The following is a 22466-nucleotide window of genomic DNA, read 5'->3' as shown; positions in this document are numbered from 1 at the left end:
GAGGGCGTTCAGTTCCGATAATTTGATTCGAGCTTGTTGGTCTTGTTCTTCAGCTGTCAGACACCTAAATGGTATTAGAAGCATTTTAACTCTGTCGTCTGGTCCACTGAATCTGGAAAAAAGTAAATGTGGATATTAGAAAATGATCAGCTGAAATATGTTGTAGTGAAAATGGTGGTCAAATCACTTACTCAGTCTTGTAGTCTTGGAATAGTTGGGTCTATGATGATGCATGTATGGTTAGTGTTTGATCCTTTTGCATGACCTGTGCAAGATATCATCAGTTTTGTAATAGACATTGGTATTAACAAAACTGTAATGGATAGTTTTTAGAGATTGTTTACGGTAGTATGTGCTTAATTTTAAGCAAGTAATGACAGCTAGCGTCGACGGATCTGAGCTTAGCACGGTTTCAAGAGGAAATTGTCGAGCAACATCTCCCCAAAGGGTGATTTTAAGGGTTTCTCTCCTGTATAAAATATATGACAGTCAGTAAGTTGTTTTGAAGCAGTTTCCTTTATAAAAGAAAAAAAAGAGACGTCAATATATAGAACATGGAGGTATAATTAGTACCTGTAATTGTGAAGAGTTATCACACACTTTGATTCGGTTTTTTTTCACTCCTCACAGATGCTATGTGTTGGGGCACGACATCTTTAATGCACCCATAAACATCTGATGTTGATTGAAACTACATAATGTGTTCACTATCAATGCGTTAATAATATACATAAAAACAACTGATTTTGTGAGTTACCTGTGAGGATCTCTTGTTTGGCAACTTCAGCCAATAGTTGGTTGAACTCTAGGAGATGGAAGGAATGTAATGGAATTGGTGCAACAGGTTCTGAGACCAAAACAAAACTGTGTTTTTGCATTGAAATACACTATGGTGTGATGCTCAACAACCCTTGCTCGAGCATGATCTCTTTGTGTGGGAAAACAAAAGATATCATATATGCTTCCTTCCTGCATCTTGTAAAGAACGCGAGCAAGAGTCCTTTCTGCTATCATCGCATGGATTGCGTCCCCATGTATAAGAAAACAATAAAATTGTGTATTAGCTTATTTGATAATGATGTTGACAATAGATAGGTTGGTAATGGGTAGTAACTAACCATTTGATCCACTAACACGTAGTGAAGTCCGTCATATTCTTCACTCTCATACTTTCAGGGTCCCCACACTCTACATACCCGTACTCTGATCCTAAAATTGGAACGAAATGGTACTATGTCTCTGAATAATGTTGGTTCCGTCATCTGTCGTAACAGAAATCATATTTCTCTATATTAGATCATGAGACGGTGGCAAAACAAAAATTCACTTACATGATATCGACAAATTATATGAAAAATAAATTGAGAGGTTTGAGTAATTAGGGAATTATTAAAAGAGTTGAACTAATGACTGCACTAACCTGAACAGTGAGGTTGATCAAGAAATGTAAATGCGAGAGTAAAGAAGGTGAACGGGTGACAAACATGAGCCGATGAAAAGATTTATATATATGTCAGATTGTGGTTGAGTGGAAGCGGTGGTTTGAGCCGGTGGTAATATTGAAGCGGTGGAACAGATAAGATGGAAAAAATTAAGGATAATGTATGAAGATGTACAGGCGGCCAGTGAAAGTTCTATAAATGTGTCGAAAAATAGGGGTTGTGGGTGAAGAGGTGCTAAACTTATTGTATATGCTGGCCGTCCATATGGGCGGGGCATCTTGACCGTCCAAATCGCCGCGTGGAGAATGCGGTAGATCGTTCCAAAAAATTAAAGTTTCTCTCGATGGGACGGACTTGGACGGAGTTAGGGTAAGTTGGGTTAATTAAAGAACTCAGAAATATCTGATAGGAGGAGAGATCATTCGTATTCAGAAGAGAGGCAATCGAAGTCGTATTTTTCCATCTGGGTTGTGAAATAGGAAATTGAAAGACGTCTTATGTGAAGATCTATCCAATCGCAGTCGACCTGACACGAGATTGACCAAGTTTCGCAGATGTAGATGCTTGCTCCGAGGTCCAACCAGAAAGGTGGTTTCGGGAGTGTGATTTGGGTTGAAACTCAAAGTTTGGTTAGTGTGAGCTGGCGGATGCAGATCGAAGCTGCGAATTCCAAAAACAAGTAAGTATTTGACTGGAAAATATCGTGCTCAGTTTGTATTCAAAGTATCCCTAATATTCAGATCCAATGAATATATTGTATATGATGTTATTTGAAATATATCACAGATTGCAATGTATTCATTATTTTACTGTGGATATATGGTATAATCTGTTGGTGCGAGTGGTGCTAATATTATGGTTGATATAAATTATATTGGAAGTTTCGTTTGATGATTATACATTGATAATTGACACTCTGAAGATTAACACAATGTTAATGTAATATAATTATAAACTGGAAATTTGTATGTACATGTTATAGATATGGATTCGATTGAATTGGCCACACTGGAGTACAACAATAGCCACTCGTCGGATGATGTACCCATCATGCTTAACGGTGGTAATGGAGAATCAAACACAGGATGGAAGACAGTGGGAATGGAGATTCAAACACTTGCATGGAAGAAAGTGGGAAGATTGGAACAGACATTGATATTGACTGCCTGATGCTAAACGGTAAACCATATGGGGATCTGACACTCGATGACATGAGAGACGTCAAGTTTTCCAGTCAGGAAGAAGCATAGCGGTTCTACGCTTATTATGCATTGGCTAGAGGGTTTGGGTTCAGGAAGCACATGCTTGAGTGGAACAGTAAGAGGACATCAGTTATCCGAAGAGTGATGGTGTGCTCCAGAGAAGGGGAGCGTAGTGTGAGTAAGGACGGTAGTGGTAGTGAAAATGAAATTGATTATGAATCGGATGAGGAGATCCTTGTTGATAACGTGAAGGGGAAAAAGGACAAGCGTTTGCGCCTGTCCATGGCAGATGAGGTTGATAATGGTTTATGTTTGTTCAAGAGGCTCCGTAAGCGGTCACACAAGTCATGTCGTTTGTCTCGCTGCAATTGTCCGGCTTCAATTACCTTTAGAAAAGATAGAACATGTACATTCTTCTATGTTTCTCAGTTCATAACCAAGCACAATCACCCTCTCACTAGAAGGAAACACAAGCATTTTGTGAGGTCAAACCGAGCAGTTAAAGATCATGACATTGCTCAAGTGATGTCTCTTCGGAATGTATCTGTTGGAACTGCGCGTGCTTACGAATATCTCGTGCATCAAGCTAGAGGGCATGAATTTGTTGGGTTCACTGAAAGGGACTTGTATAACAGAGTTCAGCGGGAGCACTCGAAGCTTATAATGGACGGTGACGCCCAAGCATCAATTACTTGGATGAAATTAAAAGCCATCAGGGACCCTAATTTCTTCTGTATATTCAGTGTTGATGATACTGGGAGGCTGGCCAATATGTTTTGGCGCGACGGACAATCGTATGATGACTACTGCACCTTTGGTGATGTACTCATATTTGACAGTACCTATAAAACCAACATTTATGATAAGTCTCTAGCTGTGTTCGTTGGAACTAACAACCATAGAGCCACAGTCATATTTGGTTGTGCACTTCTGGCGGACGAAATTGAAGAGACATACGATTGGGTGTTGACAGCTTTTCTGAAGTCTATGAATGGCCAAAAACCATCCTCTGTTATCACCGACAGTGATGAAGCAATGAGGAATGCAGTGGTGAATGTAATTCCGGAGGTGAAATACCGACTCTGTGCATGGCATGTTGGAAGGAATGTCAAATCTTACCTTAAGGATGTGGATATGAAAAGAGATTTCTTCCACCTTATATTTGCAGGTTTCACACCTGCCGAATGGGAGGTTTCTTGGCAGTACTTTGTTGCTATGAACAATTTAGAAGACAACAGCTGGATTAATGGAATGTATGAGAAAAAAGACAGGTGGGCCGAGGCATTTTTCAGAGAAGTATTTTTTGGTGGTATTTACAGCACACAAAGGTGTGAGGGGATGCACAAAAATATGAAAATTGGGCTGGGCAGTTGTATGAGGTTGTATGAGTTGTTGCCTCGGTTTGAGAAAACTGCATGTCATATAAGAAACGGTGCCCTTTATGATGATTATAGGTCTGATAAGTTTTCAGCTGAGTGTAAATCGCACATCCGAGATATGGAAGAAGACAGTTGTATATTCAGTGTTGATGATCCCTTATTAGCAGGAATACATCATGAGTAAAAATTCGCACATCCTGATAGCCTGTAGTCCGACAGTTGTTTAAAGCATATGTTAACAACTTCAATCGAAGAGTACTTTATGTTTTTCATGAAAGACCAGGGGTCAGGCCACATATTTTGTCTACCACCCAGGTACTTAATTCCTTTTTAAGCTTATATGCAGTTGTCTATTAATTTCCGATTTGAACCATGTTCTATTGTGAACTTTATGTTATTCATTGATGATGTCGTTCATGATGCTGATAATTGGTCTATTTTCAATAGTTTGTTGTGTGTACAATTCAGGCGGCGATGAATTAGGATTTTGTGCAGAGGAAATTTTTGGATGTAAGACTGGAATGTGTTAATGACTGCATTTTTTGCTTAATGTTTGGACTGTCGTTCAAAGTGTTTTAACTTCAGTAAAATTTATGTAATATGATGGAGACAATTGTCACTATATTTATAAATGAACCGTGCGATTTAACCTGCAGATGTTTTAGATTGGTTATGCATTGGATAACCCTTATATATTTTGAGCTCTTATCAGACATAGCAGAGGATGAGCACGGGTTATATTTTGATTACCCTTATTATAAGAAATATAGGATGGTCTTTCACCATTATGACCTTTATATGAAGACATGTGCCAAAACAAATCGACTTATTTTCCAAAGAGATGCTTGCACGGTGGCCTGATTTCATGTAAACATACCGTATGACTACAACGAGTATATATCTATATAAAGGCAAGAAAGAACAACTAAACATTAATTGTTTAAAACTGCAATATCGTCAAGTACTTAAAAGATGAGTCCCTATAAATAAACATGTTGCTAAATACCACAACTAGAGTGGTGTTTGCACTGCAACAAACAAGATAAACTTCGAACTTACAACCACAGACATCTTGCTTAACCTACTTAATCCCTAACTAAAACGATGCCATCATAGTCCATCCATTTCCAGTCTAATTAAGTTTACAAAAACCTGGAAATATCGATATCATAATCCTGGGAGAGGAGTGGTTTAATACTCCCAGCAAAAATACGAATTCCTGCAACTAACAGTAAGGAGTAATTTTTAATACACCCAATTTTCATGACACCCCCACCCCTTAACCCCTAACTTTTTTCTGGTAGATTCCCTATCATTTTTTCCTTCCCTTTTTACCTACGACCTTTCATGTATCGTCACATGACAGTTTGACAAGTGATTCTTCTGGAATTTCAATTGGTGATTTTGAATCACCCCCCAAAACTGTGTCCATTCCTTTACGCTTTCCATTTTTTTGGTTTGCAGGTGGTTTCTTTGCTTGGTTTCGTTGACCATCTGGGAGATTTCTTCCTTCCCAACGGACAAATGATCTGTCAACCATCTCTTTGAGGTTCTTCACCTCATTCCTTGGATGCATCAGCATTTGCAGCATGAGCTTTGCGCGCTCTTTGTCTGAATCGTACTACAATGCGAATTACAAAAGAAATATTAAATTTTTTGTGCAAGTAAATTTTCATTTTATAGGACTTGTCATTTATTAGACCATTTTTACCCCTAATGCCCAACTCCCTGCATGATCTTCCATATTTTTCATGGTACATATCCCACAGTCTACACCATTGGGCTGGATAAATCCATCGGCAGTGAACGCCCAAGGGAACAATGACATTGTGCACAAAGGTACCATGACTTCGAGAATTTCATCCAGGAATATGCTGTCGAGGAGATTTAACTTCATAAAATAAATTCAACAGGTTATTAACGACTGAGTACGGACTAAATATAGTATATGTTAACATGTATTTGAAAACGTTTAGGCCGGGTTGAGTTCCTACCGTGTGTATTGCATTCCGGCGTCTGGAAATCAATGTAGTGTCAGATGCCGCACTGTCAAGCAACTCCACATATCGCTCCTTCACATGAATGAGCAGGACATACCAGTGTCCAATTTCCCCACTCTCCTTGGGCTCATTGATGGGTGCAAAAATCTGTCAACCATTATCCATTACTATGGCATCACTCCATGTTTTGTTATTTAATATTAAGACACGAGTCCAGGCATGAAAGTAAATAAGTAGTTACATATGTGTCATAGTGAGTACGATCAATTAAGGAACTTACCCGATTACAGTCTGCCAGTTTTCCAATGAACCAGTACATACGACCAACAATGCTTACATGATCAACCCACATTTGGTACGAAGTTTTCGGATCTCTCCCTCCAATAACAGCCTCCTGACAATATGAGCTTGTTCATTTGTAAGGTCTTATAATATGCTTGCTACTATACCAATTAAGTCTTTCACTTACAGAAATATAAGTTGGCAGGTACCAGTCCCCTAGATCATTGTTGAGATAGTTTGCAAATGTATTGATGACCTGCCATTGTACATAGGTGAGTTAAAATCACTTAGACATCAATTTGCATATATCTCTCCTTATTTACATGGCATTCATCTTACCTATTTAATTTCAAATATATATTCTAATATGTCTTACCCCTGAACAAATTAATCCCCTCGGTCCTAGTGTTTGGAGCTCTAGTCTTGTGACATGCGATCCATCACAAGAATTAACCACCTCACTTTGTTTACATAAAATTTCAATTGTTAGTACAACATACTATATCATATGTGTAAACATATAACATACTTACATGGAGATTAAGATCCTTACTTGGAACCTTCTTCAGTTGGCGGCAAATCAAATAGAGCAAACTTTATCAGGCGGCACTCATCCTTTGTAAGTCCGCTCTTTACGTTGAATGGTCCCGCTTTGCAAAACACCCTTGATCGATTAACATATTTTTTTATCTGGTTGATTACCGGGTCCTCATTTGCTTCATCCCTAAATAAAGCACGCTTAAACCTTGTTTGTGCCAATATAGGCTGTCCTTTTTTCTTTGCCTCTGTCTCATTCTTCTTCTTAGGGATTTCAACTGGGCTAACTGAGCAACCCGAAGCAGTTCGGTCATATTCTCCATCTTGGCCCTGACAATATTAATTAAATTTAATTTACACACATGTACATATAAAAACTCAATTAATTGGGTTTTTTTATTTTTCTTTTTTAACTTACAAGCTGACATTTGCGACATTCAATGAAATATAGGTTGTAATATGATTCTAGCAATATAGTAAATTGTAGTGAACCTTTTTCTTATGTGAATTATCTTCCAAACCCTGTTTCCCAGTCTTGTTGATCAACAAAGGGGTCCTCTGTGATCTCTTCATTTGTAGGCCAGCGTTCCTAACGTGTGCTCCGTAGTTGTCGCACTTTTGACCCTTTACTCCTTCAGTTTTCTTTTCAGACATTCACACCTCAGTCATTATCCTCTTAATCATTGTCTCAAATTTCCCTTCCTTGAATGGTTCCACCGCGGCTGTGACCGCCCCAATACCTGTTTTAATCTCTTTCATTGCCGGCTCAAGCATTGATACTCTATCAGCCAAGAGAGACACATTTTTATGAAGGCCATCCATTATCCCCCACACATGTTGCATTTCTTCTTTCTCTCTAACAATAGATCCTTCTTCCTCCTCTTCATTATCCTGGTTCTGTAAATTACATCTTCCTTTTGTTTCTTCCATAACCTGAGTTGACAACCATCGGCTGATATTCTTATATATGGTTCATGCAAAGGGCTACATACACACTGCTCAATATTCAACAACAATGAAATAGGCCAACATATATGTTCCCACCTTATTTCTTTCACCATATTCAATTTCAATTTAATCCACCCATTCCATGAATAATTATATTTACCTTTTTTATTGACATGATTTGGTTTTCTGATGTGTACACAAACATTGTTCATTTTAGTTCTGTAAAAGAATCTTTTTCAGATACAGTCAACATACATATTCCACGTGAGTCCAGTCTGCATTAAAACTAAACCCTGGGGACGACTAACTCACCTTATCCAAACTCTTCTTCTTGCCCATGGTGCTATAATTCTTCAGTTTGAACAGATCTCTTCACCCCCTGCCTGAATAAGTTTCCCGAGCATGAATCAGACATTAAATCATGCATTTGTCTTCCTTACATAAAAGGGATATCCCTCGACCATTCATATCTCATGTACCATATGATTTATTTGTATTTTATTCCATTTCATATTTTCATAATTATAAAAACCCACCCCTTCCAATTATAAACTACAGCAGCAGCAGATATGCGGACCTACTTAGCAAATAACCTTATGATAAAAAAGTATGGTTCATCTTTCATTCTATCATTACCCTTATTTCATCCTACACCTTGCCTTCCTCATTTATATAAACTTATTACTATGAATATGATTGTTTGTAATACGCGAATCTGGAATTTAACACATGCAGGAGGATAGTTTGATCCAAGAAGAAGAATTAACATAATTATATGATGATTTTACCTTCCATTCATCTACTATTGTACTTTCTTAAATGCCCTAGTTCTCTGAATATATACTTCCCTGACACACATATTCGCAGTTAATATTCCTGTCACCATCCCCAGCCTTTATAAGATATACAGCTTTTTCTCCTACTATTGTTAACCAAACCTTACCATATTGGCCACCTTTGACCGCTGCCACACAATTGTAGTTTACGGCAACAGACTCTTGAGGTTGACGATGATTCCTTTGATTTCGGCAGTACGTTAGACTCCGGCCTTGTATGTCTGTGCAATCAGATTATATTTCCAGTGCTTCCAAACACTTATGTTGCTCATTGACAACCCATGCCATTAATAAATGGCGCAAATGTATGGGGTCATCCAGCTACACGTGCTTCGTACTTTCGCTGCCGAACCATAATTAGATAGGTAGGGTTCCTGTCATTTCATCACTTTGGGGTTTCTCACCCAAATGCAATAATACCACTCATACCCACTCCCAACACTCCCATCCGACCACATGTCGTCCCTCAAAGACTCAAAGTTTAAAATAGTACATTTTGATCCATTTTCTTAATTTACATTTTCAATCACCTCACACCAATGCCGACTTTCGCTTCAATTTTATACTGTACGAGGGATATCCATGACATCCCTGGGCTAAGTAAACTATATGGATAGTACAAACTTTGGGCAGTATATCCGGGCCGTACATTGAATTGGGACTTCAAAGAAAAAGCTATAGCCACAACTACGAAAAGAGAAGGTCATACTTTCTCCGGTGAAAGAATGTGATTGACTATAGAATTTGAGGGAGAAACTGAGAGCTAGAAATCTTTATCGCATGACGTATAACTATAACACCGTGACTCAGTCAGTATAAAGAGTTTAACCAGTTAGCACGCAGAGGTGCTGGAAAATATGCTCTCTTAATTGTCTTTCACATAATGAAGTGTTTATATCTTGTTAATATCATGTAGGTTTTTTTTTTGGCTAGGTAATTTTTATGGGTTATTCGGCTTCAGAGATAATGTATGCGGGTGGATTTTTATGTTTCATACGCCTGAATGTAATATTTACTTAACTAAAGCGACAATCATACTTGGTTATTTTAGTAACATAATCGAAACCCAAAATTGTGTAAATCAGCCTAACTCAAGAGGGACACTGACCATTACTGCATTTTGGGCCATGTTGAATGCTTTTATGTTATTACATTTAATAATTGGAAGTAAAGTGTTGATAAAGAGCCTTAAAATAGCTGGGCTACAAACCATAAAATAGTTGCTATATGGGCCTTCATGCTTAGGGCCTCCTAATGCAATGTATTAATGTATATCTGCCCTCTTTGTGCCTAGGTATTAGGTAACACGCGTTTTTGGGTTCGGTTTGCCTATAATTTTTTTTATAGTTGGTAATTATTTAATTTATAATCTCTCCCAGCTTCTAAATAGTTTAAATAGTGTTACCAATTAGGAAAATGTTGGCAAGGAATCAGTTAATAACATTTTTACTCTGATAGAGTACCCTAAAGGACTGATAAGACTCAATGGATTCAATAATATGCTCGGACAATGTTCTAAAAAATGGTCTACGCGGCCAACTCGGCGCTACCTAGTTGCTAGCCGTAGGGTGACAACCCAGAGTTTTGCCAATTCGTTTGCACTAGGCGTTGGGTTTCTCGGCAGCTGCCTAGTCGTTCTGGGCGGTCTAGGTGGAGTCTCGTGCGTTGGGATTCAGGCGCTACGTCGATCAGATGACTTTATCTCTTGTTCTCTCAACACTTGAAATATGAAACTCAGATGTCCTAAAATTATTATCGGCAGCGGCACGACGACAAAAGCATAACAGTACAAGGAGAAGCCAGAAGGACAACAACGCTCTACTCTCGGTCTCTCGATCATATGAAAGCAAGAGATTGATTTGTCCTTCTCTCATCTTAGATCTATAGATGAATTGACTGATGGTTGGGATTTGAGACAACAAAGTTCAGATAGGAATCATAATGGAAATTTAGAGAAGCAAAAATAGTGCGGTGAGATTTTTGGATTAGAAATTTTAGGTTTTGTTTTTTTTGTTTTTCAAGTACTGGGTTGCAAATTAAACCATTCTTTTCGGTGGACGAGGCTCAGTGGAGAGAACTCAGCCAAATCAATCACTCCCTTATCTACTTAGTATATTTTTATACAAATTCAAATTTTAGAGTAAATTGATGATCATTAGTTCCTTGGAATCATCCTGAATGTCTAAACAAAAGCATTTGAGACTTGTTTATTACTATATACATACAATCATATGTTTTAATCTATTATATTAGACCATTATATATCATCAATAAATTTAAAAAAAAATTAAAAATTTTAATGTCACCTAGTTCCCATCTAGTCCTCTGACTAACCACCTAGGTACTAGTCCCTAGCTTTTCGCCCAACCAACGCCTACCATTTTTCAGAACCTTATGCCCGGAAACAGCTGAAAAAACATAAGTGCTAGCGACAAGTGCCAATGTGAGAATATTTTTGTTTGCAAAACACAGGACAGAGGGACCTAATCATCTTAATCATCAGCAAGTTACATAACAGAGAGGAGGGACATAAATTTTGTTAACATGCACATACTTTTACTTAAAGAGATGATATTAATATGTTTATAATAAATTAAGGTTCTAAATCAAACCCGGTCCTTCCGCTTATGATGGGATTGCAGTTTCCACCCGGTAGGAATGGGTTTTTTTCCCTGTCGAGCCTCAGTCGAAGGAATAACATTTTCCCCTCCTTCGTTACAATTGTTCTGGTTTTTTCCTTCCACAGTATGAACCTCCTCCCGCATTAGATCTTTCACAAACAGACCAACCGCTGCAGCAACTGACTTCAGTTCCTCATTTTTCTGGTTTTTCAAAATTCATACTGCTATTTCACTCCTCTCCTTGATGGACTGAAACTGTCCAAAACAAATAAATACAAGTCTTATTTACCATTTGAAGGTCATAAAAGAAGGTGACGCTGATAAAAAAAACCATGCTTCACACTACCTTCACATACCTGTTCAAACCAAGGCTCCCCATAACACTGCATGTTCCTTATGACAGATACGCCCGTATCGTCTTTGTCTGAAACGACGTGTGTATGAGGGGCAACTATTTTTTCAAAAACTCCTAAATTATAGTATATATCCCCCGGTTTTTTCATATCACTCGCAAAGACCGTTTGAACCAAGTCAACCTGCGTGTAAAGTGGTTTTATTAAATGTACATCAACATATCAGGTTGTTACCTGTAATATGTTGAAAACAAAATTTACCACGTGCGTTGCTTCTTCAAGCCTCTGAGTTAGGGGCGCAGTGTCTGAGCAACTGTCCCATATCACAACAACTTTATCCTCCAATTTGATTACAACCAACCACCACTGTTGTAAAACTCCGTCTTCCACAGGGATGAAAATCTGCATATAATGAATTATTGCTGGGTAATACTCTATCTGCTCCTACAGCATTGAATTCAGTAACTTTGGGAATTGACGGATTACATACCTTGGAGCACCGTTTTAATCGCCTATTAAATATCTGCAGAGAACATAGTCTTAGATGGAATCTAAGGATGAATGTCCTCCCAAATCTGTTCGTGATCGTAGACTCTGTTCCTAATATGATCACCAAATTACAATTTAAATTTTTATCTCAGTTCCAAAGTATAATACTTATAACAGAATTACAAATTATAACGTACACTGAAATCTGCCGGGAAAAACCAGGAGGTGGAGTCCGGATCGCACAAGTATGCAGCACATAGGTTGATGACCTTACAATATTTATCAGCAACATTACATGGAATGCGGGTTAGTAATTAGGGTCCAGTAAGTAAGGAACCAAATCATGACTGGTAACCAGTATCATAAATAGCTTTCTTGTTATGGAGTTTCCGGGCCGAAGACAATAAAATTCATCCTTTTTCATTACAATTTCACCGTGCCGGGCTATGGCGTCCCTGTAGGCATGTTGAAGTTAACATGCTGGCTTACCAATTATATCATCTATTTCATTATGAATATATTCACATACTATCGCAGCTGGATTACTCCCACTTACCTCGGAATATCACCTTGTTGCTCTGGTTGGGTGAAGATAAATCTCATTAATTCCAAACTTGTTGGACACATCTCTCCAACATATGGAAAAACAAGATTGTCATTTGTAACCTCGCACTGCTCATTCCAGCTACCAAAGTCATCACACTGGGTGTCAACTCCAGTAATATTATCCACTTCATCAAATATCGTTTCCTGCCATCATACAAAATAGCATATATCCATTATTAATTACAAATCCAAAGTATAAATAAATGAGTTACGATTTTATGAAAACAGTTTTCTCTCCGTTAAGGTGCACCACATACCTATTCAAATTGCTCCCACAAGTTGTTTGGTTGACAAATCTAAATTGTTCACCATATTTTAGAAAACTAACAAATTTTATCTCTACAACATATTAATTATTCTTACCTCTGTTATTGGATCGTCAGGGTTGTTGTACATTTCCTCTTCAGTTATAGGTGAAAGCTGACCCCTTGACAATGGTTCGTATTCCATTCCCATGTCGATGAGTGCATCATCATTCGCTCCCAGATCACTATCGACAGCAGAAAATATACCTTTCCCCAACTTCCCAAATTTAAATTTCACAGCCTCCACAATCACGCTTCTCACCCTTGCTTCAGTCATAATAGATGCTATGTAATCTACTTCTTTCACACAGTTTCTAACCTCCTGAATCTGACTCTCCATATTATCCAATACTGACTCAATTTTCATAGCTTCATTCTCAATAATCTCCAATTCTGCAATCGCGTTACCAGGTTCTGAAGGTGAACCTGACTCGTCTGAGTTATAAGAACTTATTTTCAGACTCCGCATTACGAAGACATAAATCAACTTCTTGTGTAATCCCCCCTCCATGTTTATCCATTTCATAATTTTCTTGCAATTCTCGTTGGTCCAAGCAACGACAGGGTGAATAGATTTATCAATTTCCAAAATACTATGATCATAGATTAATTCAAAGATGAATAATTGTAAGAATACCATGAAACCGCTCATGTAACCAAACCTTCTTTCTTTGTACTCCGCCACACCCTGCGATAGGTGTTCAAAGCAAAATGCAGCCCAATTGCTCCCGCGGAGGTTCCGGATGTCATACACTGCTGCTGCAATTTTCTTGTCCACTATGTCAGGTCTGTTGGGGCACAACAGTACAAAAAGAGCGTACATCACAAAATATTTTCGGAAACTATCATCTGCTTCCTTATTCCGGCATATGGCATTCCTCAAACGCTCACGAACTGTGTTTCCACTATCCTCACATTTTTTCAGTCCTTCCAAATAAGGGTCATCCACAAAGTCTGGACAATCACTAGCTACATATGATCCGCAGTTATTAAGACCCATGACGCGCCCAAAGTCATCAGCAGTTACAGGGACATATGTCTCGTTCATGCTAATCTGGAACATTCCCCCTTCAACATAAAGGTTGTCAACAACCATTTGGCACAACTCCCTGTTCAGACTTAAGCACCCGATCTTCAATAAGGGGCCGAATCCCATTTCTTCTGCTGCGGCATTCTGAGCGGCTGAAAACCCTTGGCATGCTAATTCGAAATCTCTTGGATAACAGGCTGTTTTAATGCCACCACAATCACCCTGCCAAAAATCATAATATCAGTAACAACAGAAGTAGGTATGACATGCATGAATCAGTTCCATAATTCAACTCAATTAAACGATCAACAATTAATACTCACCGGGTTCTGGGATCCAACACACGGAATTTCAACACTCGCATTCGATAATTTCATTTTCGCTAATGAAATGTCTTATATCTGATATAGTTAGTACTGGTCGACAATTCAGCTCAAGTGATCAAATGATTGAATGGGTGGGTAAAATTAAATCTGGTTTTTGATCGTTACTGCCCAATCAAAACTACGATCCAACAGCCAACTTTATAACTAATTTGTACCTTGCAATTCTCTGATATCACAAACTGGGCAAGAATCCGGCACCGCCATTTTATGCAGACTTACTGCCTTCCACATCGATATATACAGCTACCATTTCTGCGACAGGATGAGTTCCACTCTCTCTCTCTCTCTCTCTGTTCTGGATCCAGATTCCTTGGCGAGATTTTGGATGGGATATTTAGAGAGCTTACAGTAACTATCAGCTAACGGGAACTAACGTGTAAGACTTTCTTCCGTTTCCATCAAGTTCAACGGCCACATCAGCTTTTTTGGCCCGTGCACATGGGCGGCCCGTGCATGGAATAGGCTCCCGAATAGGTGATGAGTGAGTCATCTGGAGAAGAAGTTTAGGTATATGGCAGACAGCTCGGCGGGAGCCGGCACTATTCATTAGCCGAATAGCCCCGAACTCTGCCTTAGTATATAGTAAATTTCATCTTTTACCGTTCGGCTTTGGTATTTGTACAAGTTTCGGCAACCAATTGGCGTGAGCCGCACGTGAAACCAAACACTAATCTCTACATAGTTGGATCGAAGCTAACATCAAAGCGGCACCGTTTCGCACTCGACAAACGCAACACGAGTACCCGCAAACGGCGTCGTTAAATCGATTATCAGGTTTTCTGTGATCGAGGCCCCTCTCTTATAACTCTCAAGAGAGATTGGGATTATCCTCCTCAAAACCCTAGCAGCCCAGCTGTTACTGCCATGATTATCAACCTATATAAACCCCCCAGGCCTTGATTCTCAATCCCGCGGTCAAATTCCCCCGGCGTTTTTCGATTCCGCTCGACTTGCTTGGAATCAACAGTTCGCTATTCGACGATTATTATCCCCTCCCGGAGTTCAGCTCAATCGGCGATTACGCTTCCACGATCCGACGTTGTTTTCGCTTCTCAATTTATCGATTCCCTAACCCTAGGGTTGTCTGATTCAACTCGGAGTTTCTTGAAGGATCGCGAAGCCTTTGTTCGTCGCAATCGCAGAGGGTTTTTCCAATTGCCTCTGGGATTTCCGAGTTCGATTCGAATCCGCGGCAGTCAATCGGCGGAGGTTTGCAGGAGGATTCTCTGGTGGCGAAGGATCGAATCGGCGGTCGGAGAAGAGCTAGGGTTCAGGCGTTCAAGGGCGATCGATCGGCGGTTTGAATTATTTGATCTCAGTAGAGTAATCGGAGGAAAAAAAAAAGAGCTTGAATTTTTGTACTGTTTTGATCAATTTTCTTGTGGAGTTTAATATAAAGGCCTTTATAATTTTTTGAAAAGGCCTTTGATTATCATCATCGTTGGGTGTTTTGTTCTGTTCTTGTTGAGGTGTTATACCTAATATCTTATTTGGAAGGAAAAAAAGAAAAGAAAAGAAAAGAAAAATATTTGACCATGGCGGTGTACTATAAATTTAAGAGTGCAAGAGATTATGATTCTATTGCTATGGATGGTCCCTTCATCTCAGTTGGTTTACTCAAAGAAAAAATATTTGAATCCAAGCATTTAGGGAAGGGTACTGATTTCGACCTTGTGGTCACCAATGCCCAGACCAATGAAGGTTGGTTCCATTTAGTAGTTTAAGTTATTCCACTTGTTAATTGTTTGTTCTGATTCATTTAAGATATTGGTAATCTATGATTATTGGGGGGGGGGGGGGGGGGGGGGGGTTGGGATACTAGGTGTTCTTGGATAAGCTATATACTTGTTTAGATTTGAGGAAGGATCTTATATTGCTGCGCGCTGAAGTTTACATGTAGTTCACTGGTTGCCAGCATGCGCCTTGAATTTAGGGTGACTTCATCATACATGTCTTGAACAATTGTTATTGGATGGTCAAGGTTTTGTTGGCTGGTACGAATGTACACAATTTGGCCAATCGGAACTTTTGTCTGGTATGATCATTCTTAGAGAGGGCAGGTTCTGTGTAATTGAAATTTGGGTTGCTGAATTGATTAATCTGACTTTTAACTTTATAGGAACAATGGATTACGCCTTTGGGCAATGCTTTTTGGTGGCGTTCATTGTTTTACATGTAGATTAATATTATGCAGTGTTTTTATAGACTTCATGTTCTATATTGTGGAATTTCAGAGTATCTTGATGAAGCAACGTTGATTCCAAAAAATACCTCAGTTTTAATACGCCGTGTTCCCGGACGCCCTCGAATGCCCATTGTTACTGATTCAGAGTACTATCTCAGATCCTTTTAATCCTCTTAGTACTTGACTTTAGTTATGTTGCTGTAAGGTTCAATTTGAAATTTTACGTTGATTGGATAGTTTGTCATTTTGACTTTAAAACCCGTGTTATGGGTAATCATTTTGAGCGCGCCCAATGATAACCTCTCATAGGGTTTGGGTGTTTCTTACGACCGATAGGGCTTATTTTTAGATTTAGTTGAGTTGGCCATTTATATCTATATTATTGCAGGCATCGAGTGGAAGATATGGTGGAGAACACTGAACCTGAAAGGACTAGCTTTCTAGGAGTTAATTCCTCAGTGAATGTAAGATTTAGTATATCAGAGCATTTGTGTTTGCTAATTTGCCTTCTGAGGGAAAATCTAGTGATTGTTTATTGTGACATTACAGCCTGAGCCAGACTGGGATGATCTTGGGGGTGATTTGTATGATATTCCTGAAGTCTTTCCAGTGCAGCAAAGTTATGCGGCTCCAGATATTCCACCAACAAATAAAGCCGATGAAGATAGCAAGCTTAAGGCTCTAATTGACACTCCAGTACTAGACTGGCAAAAGTATGTTATATTTCAGTTCTATTGTGCTGGTGACATCATAATGGTTGGGTTTTTGTCGCTTATATTGAATGATGTTTTGCTTTATTTGCAGTCAAGGTCCTGATGGCTATGGCTCTGGTAGAGGTTTTGGCAGGGGTATGAATGGAAGAATGGGTGGACGTGGTTTTGGTGAGTCTTATATGTTTATATGTCTTTTTTTTTTCAATTAAAAAAAAACCCCTCTGTTCCCCTCTCCCATTTTTAGGTGATGAAACTGATATCTTTTTGATCTTGTGCTTGATTGAGGTCGAACAGGAGTGTTTGAGAAGAAAACACCTCCACAGGGCTACATATGTCACAGGTGTAAAGTTCCTGGTATGTTTGTGTGACCTTTTTAAATCAAATAGCTTCTTTGTTGGTCAATGGTTATTTCTGGCTGTGCTTATAATTGATATTTTATATTTAGGCCATTATATTCAGCACTGCCCCACAAATGGTGATCCAAATTATGACATCAAAAGAGTGAAGCCTCCCACTGGCATTCCCAAGTCCATGTTGATAGCAACCCCAGATGGCTCATATGCATTGCCGAGCGGTGCAGTGGCTGTATTGAGGCCAAATGAGTAAGCTCATATTTTGGTCTAGACCTGATACTTTTTTATGTTCGTGCATTTGTGCTATGAGAACTTACAATAATATTTTGGTATACATTCACAGGGCTGCTTTTGAGAAAGAGATTGAAGGCTTACCATCTACGCGTTCTGTTGGTGATCTACCACCTGAGCTACACTGCCCCTTGTGCAAGGAAGTGATGAAAGATGCTGTTTTAACGAGCAAGTGTTGCTTCAAGAGCTTTTGTGATAAATGTGAGTTATAGTGCAACTTTCACCTCTGACTCTTGAGGTTATGTTTTCGTTTTTAGTGGAAGAACCAATTTGTCTGGTTCATTTTAGCATTTAAAGCATGTAATTTTTGTATGCTTTATTATCACATCAGTATCGTTTGGATTTACTCTAGTCACATTTATTATCAGGTATCAGGAATTACATTACCTCAAAGTCAGTGTGTGTCTGTGGGGCTACAAATACCCTTGCTGATGATCTACTGCCAAATAAGACTCTCAGGGATACAATTAATCGAATCTTGGAGTCTGGTAATGACAGTACTGATAATGCAGGGAGTGCTTTCCAAGTTCAAGGTTTGTTCCTTGATGATGTGCTTTCTATTTCTGTTTCCATTAGAATAAACTTATTCTGTTATTGATAAAATTTCGGAATTTTAATTTTTAGATATGGAGTCTGCACGCTGCCCACAACCCAAGATTCCCTCCCCTACTCTATCTGCTGCATCAAAGGGAGAGAATAAGCCTTTACCTCTGAGTGATGAAGCTCTGAAGACACAGGGGACTGTAGATGAGGTAAAACCTGTTCTTGCCCCACAGCAGATGCTAGAGAATGTGAGGAACACAAAGGTAGCCGATGCATCAGAAGCTACGCATGAGTCAATGAGCGTAAAGGAACCTGCATCCCAAGGGAGTGCTCCCCTGGTTGACGAAGAAGTGCAGCAGAGGCTGGCCTCTGTGGAGGCAGGTAATGTGTCTCTCTGGTGTTATTAGTGTGGTTTCTTATTCCTGTCTTGTTATGTTTACTTTACTTATACGAGTTGCATGGATTTATACAAAACTTTCAAGTAATCTTTTTTTTTTCACAAAGAAAGTTGTTGTGGTTATTTAAGTGTTTTTTGTTCGTTTATTTCAGGAAAGAAAAGGAAAAAGAAGAAGGTCCGCATGCCTGCAAACGGTATGACTAATTCTTTCTGTTGTGTACGCAACTTGGTTTTTTCCCCAATTGAAATCTCTCTTTGGGAACTTAGCATATTCATTCTTGTGCTTTTTTCATTCACTGCAGAAATGCAATGGAAGACTCCCCAAGACCTTGCAGCAGAGAACTACATGATGCACATGGGCCCTTCTGCTTATAATCCATACTGGAATGGCATGCAACCTGGCATGGGCATGGATGGATATATGCCACCATACGGTGCTCCTATGCCGTATATGGGGTATGGAATGGGCCCCATGGACATGCCATTTGGAGGTCCTTTCCCACCTGATGCATTTGGTGGTCAAGGTTATATGATGCCTATGGTTCCACCACCACAGAGGTATGTGTTGTATCCTACATTCACACTTGATATGACGCATTTTGTGTTGATAATTGTCTTCTCTTTTCTTCTTTATTGTCATTTCTTTTGGTGCACAAGATTGTGCTTCAAACATTTCCCAGAGAGGAGGGTGTGTATAGCCTGTGGGTTACTGGTGGAACCAATACCCTAACAATGCTGTTTAACATGGACCGGATAAATAGAGTGCTTTGTTTGATTGCCAGTTGCTTACAGATGCCAATTTTGTTTTCCTTTCATTTTCTATTAAATAAGTTCTTTTAACCTGTTGGGCTAATGTGTGTAATCTTTTATCATTATTCAGGGATCTCGCAGACTTTGGTATGGGTATGGGAATGAATGGGATGAATGTTGGACCTCCTCCTATCATGAGCAGAGAGGAATTCGAGGCTCGGAAAGCTGATTTGAGGAGAAAGCGTGAAAATGAGAGACGGGGCCAAAGGTAAGTTAGAAAGAAAATTGATTTTATTGGAACATGGGAAATGTGGAGCTCGGTAGATATCTATACTTACATTTTTGTTCTTCCAGCAGGGAGCTTTCTAAAGATCGGGAATATGGGAGAGAAGTGCACGGTGATGGGGATATGCCTCCAATGAAGTCCAAATCTGTACGTTTTTACTGTGCCAAATTCATTCTCTTCTTATCATCTGTATACTGCAGCAGCAGCAGCAGGTCCACAAAGTTTTTATCAACAATTTTGCAAGGAGACACCAAGTTAGCAATAGACCACCAATTTGGCCAGATAGTGCACTTCTCTTTTCTGGACAAGAAGAGAGAAAGAAAATATGTACTGTGTCTGCAGTTAGAGGAAAATGGTCTAGGATTTATTAAACCATTTTTTCGTACAAGTTACTTTTTTTGTTCTTTCTATTTTTTGGCTTTCAGTCTTTGTTCTCATTTTTATATTTTCTTATTATGCTCCATTTTATCCGGCGGAGAGAACATGTTCCAGTTTCTCTTTCTCCAACTGTGGTAATTTAATTGCCTGCTTGGAGCACCCAGGGAAACTGGCCTAGCTAGATCTCACTAAGGTCAAATTAGATTCATGTTGTGAATCCCTCGACCCAAGTATTTCCCTGACTCAAAATTTTACCCCAGAGAAAAAAAAATTACTTCCCCAAAAGTGCGCTGCACTTGACTTCACATCTGGGATTGTGTCTCAGTTTTGCACTGGTTCAGTAAACCATTTTACAGTGCTTTGTTTTTCAAACTTCCCAAAAGAAAAAAGAAAAAGATGCTTGGTTTTTTAATGTAAAAGAAAAGTAACGAAGTAGTCCGAAATTTGTTGTGTCCACGTGGTAGTTTTTTTTTACGTTGGTATTATGGCAGCTTGCCACGTGTGAGGTTCTGTTGTCAAAATTTTGATTGTTTTGTGGCTGGTTGTACAGAAGTCGTCTCTAGCCCCCCGATCTCCAAGCCCCGACTACAGCAGAGATCGCGACCACCATCGCCACTACCGGTACGAGAGGTCCTCTCCTCCTCCTGAACCCACCAGAGATCGAGACCGAGAACGAAGACCCTCACGTGACATCCTCGACCCTCTCCCGCCACCCCGCCCTCCTAAGAGAAGATCCGACCATCACCACGATAGAGACAGAGAGCGAGAGCCCAGCGCCAAGGACTACGACGACGAGAAACCCCGCCAGAAACGTCACCGCTCCGAGTCTTCCTCCTCGAAACCCGCCGATGCTGAAACTGCACCACCTCCCTCCAAGCCTAGCTCAGCCAAGCAAGCGGCTGAAACTGCTTCAGCCAAGAGCAAGGCCAGCGTGTTCTCCAGGATTAGCTTCCCTGAGGGTGAAGCTAACAAGAAGAGGAAGAGCTCTCCCTCTGCGAAGGAGGCGCCGGGCGGTTTGAAGGAGCTGGCAAATGGGTTCCACGACCACGAGTATAGCAAGTCTTCAAAGGTTGCTGCTGCTCCGGCTGTGAGTACAAGCAGCAGGAAGACGACTAGTGCTGTGAGTTCTCCTGCTGTGGACTATGAGTCAAGCGACGACGATAGACACTTTAAGAGGAAGAAGAAGTCGTCGAGGTATGCTGAGGCCTCGCCGCCGGCGGTGCAGGTTGAGGAGGAGCCGTCGAGGCACTCGAGAGGTTCCAGGGATCGAGAGCGGGAGCATAGGCGGCCAAGATAGATATTTAGATTAACCACGGAGGGCATTACTGTCCATGCATGCCGCTGCTGCTGAAACTATCGCTTTGGGCTTTATGATGTATTGCAGCTGTCCCAAGGGCAGTAGCTAATGTTTCCTGCTCTTTGATCTGGGAACGTTTTTCTGGAATTTGATTGTTTTGGATTAATAAACTTAGTACAATATGAATAATAGTTATCTGTTCAAGTTCTTTGTATATCTCAATGGCTTCCTTCTATGGCTTTCTTAGTAATTTGCTTAATCTTTCTTTATCTCAGCTTGCTGTTGTCAGTTTGGTAGTGTACTAGTACTTGGTTCTGTATTCTCAATCTTTGTTCGTTTTCACGTATGCATAACTATTCACACAACTTTAATTCTCACTGATCCTTAAATTAAGCAAAATTGCACCGACGGTTATTATTTATTATTATTATTATTTTCTGATAGCTAGCAAATAACATGACTAAGCAATTCCACAATGTTGGCAATTTCACAATATTCTTATTTCTGAAATCACGAACTGTATATCGAAAACCTACTAACATTTCACATCTTTGTGATGTTTATAGTCCTTATACTGGGAAAACACAAACGGATTTATGGTCATAATTAAATTAGAATCTCGTTGGTATATGAGGGCAAAGTTGTTTAATTATAAATCGAGCTATCAGAGGAAATTAAAATAGACCATTACGCTATATTATTTGATATTTACTTTCTCCGAACATCAGTAACAATCCACAAATGGAAGTTAAAAAAAAAAGAGAGAAATTTATGAGTAGTTGTTTGTAAGAACCTAACTGATGATGGAGGAAATGCAATCTCCACAATTCAAACCCTCAAGAAGTTGAGCATGATCT

General features: G+C 39.5%; 2 protein-coding genes across 4 annotated transcripts; both read left to right on the top strand.

Moving 5' to 3' along the window:
- The first annotated feature begins 2788 nt into the window (after positions 1–2788).
- LOC126795484 (protein FAR-RED IMPAIRED RESPONSE 1-like) lies at positions 2789–4207 on the top strand. Its single transcript, XM_050522318.1, has one exon. It carries the CDS (start codon positions 2789–2791, stop codon positions 4205–4207), a length of 1419 nt encoding a protein of 472 aa, XP_050378275.1.
- A 10965-nt stretch (positions 4208–15172) lies between these two features.
- Positions 15173–21817, top strand: LOC126793634 (E3 ubiquitin ligase PQT3-like). 3 transcript variants are annotated; one of them, XM_050520213.1, is made up of 15 exons: positions 15173–16117; positions 16651–16747; positions 16990–17065; positions 17151–17314; positions 17406–17482; positions 17609–17668; positions 17760–17916; positions 18011–18159; positions 18327–18491; positions 18583–18882; positions 19051–19092; positions 19201–19456; positions 19779–19916; positions 20003–20081; positions 20863–21817. In XM_050520213.1, the coding sequence occupies exons 1-15, from the start codon at positions 15952–15954 to the stop codon at positions 21607–21609; spliced, it is 2673 nt and encodes an 890-aa protein (XP_050376170.1). In that variant the 5' UTR covers positions 15173–15951; the 3' UTR covers positions 21610–21817. The 3 variants fall into 3 exon arrangements, with proteins under 3 accessions (XP_050376170.1, XP_050376168.1, XP_050376169.1); XM_050520211.1 differs by having other exon boundaries at positions 17600–17668; XM_050520212.1 differs by having other exon boundaries at positions 15174–16117; positions 17600–17668; positions 20006–20081.
- Positions 21818–22466: the final 649 nt, after the last annotated feature.

The sequence above is a fragment of the Argentina anserina genome, chromosome 5 (genome assembly GCF_933775445.1).
Source record: "Argentina anserina chromosome 5, drPotAnse1.1, whole genome shotgun sequence".
Classification (NCBI taxonomy): domain Eukaryota; kingdom Viridiplantae; phylum Streptophyta; class Magnoliopsida; order Rosales; family Rosaceae; genus Argentina; species Argentina anserina.
Note: the sequence above shows the minus strand (reverse complement) of the source record. Positions and strands in the feature narration are given on the sequence as shown.

Coding starts and splice junctions, on each gene's coding strand:
- LOC126795484 (XM_050522318.1), top strand. CDS start 2,789: ATGGTGTGCTCCAGAGAAGGGGAGCGTAGTGTGAGTAAGGACGGTAGT.
- LOC126793634 (XM_050520211.1), top strand. CDS start 15,952: ATGGCGGTGTACTATAAATTTAAGAGTGCAAGAGATTATGATTCTATT. Junction 18,883..19,050: donor GCTGGCCTCTGTGGAGGCAG/GTAATGTGTCTC, acceptor CGTTTATTTCAG/GAAAGAAAAGGAAAAAGAAG. Junction 19,457..19,778: donor ATGGTTCCACCACCACAGAG/GTATGTGTTGTA, acceptor ATCATTATTCAG/GGATCTCGCAGACTTTGGTA.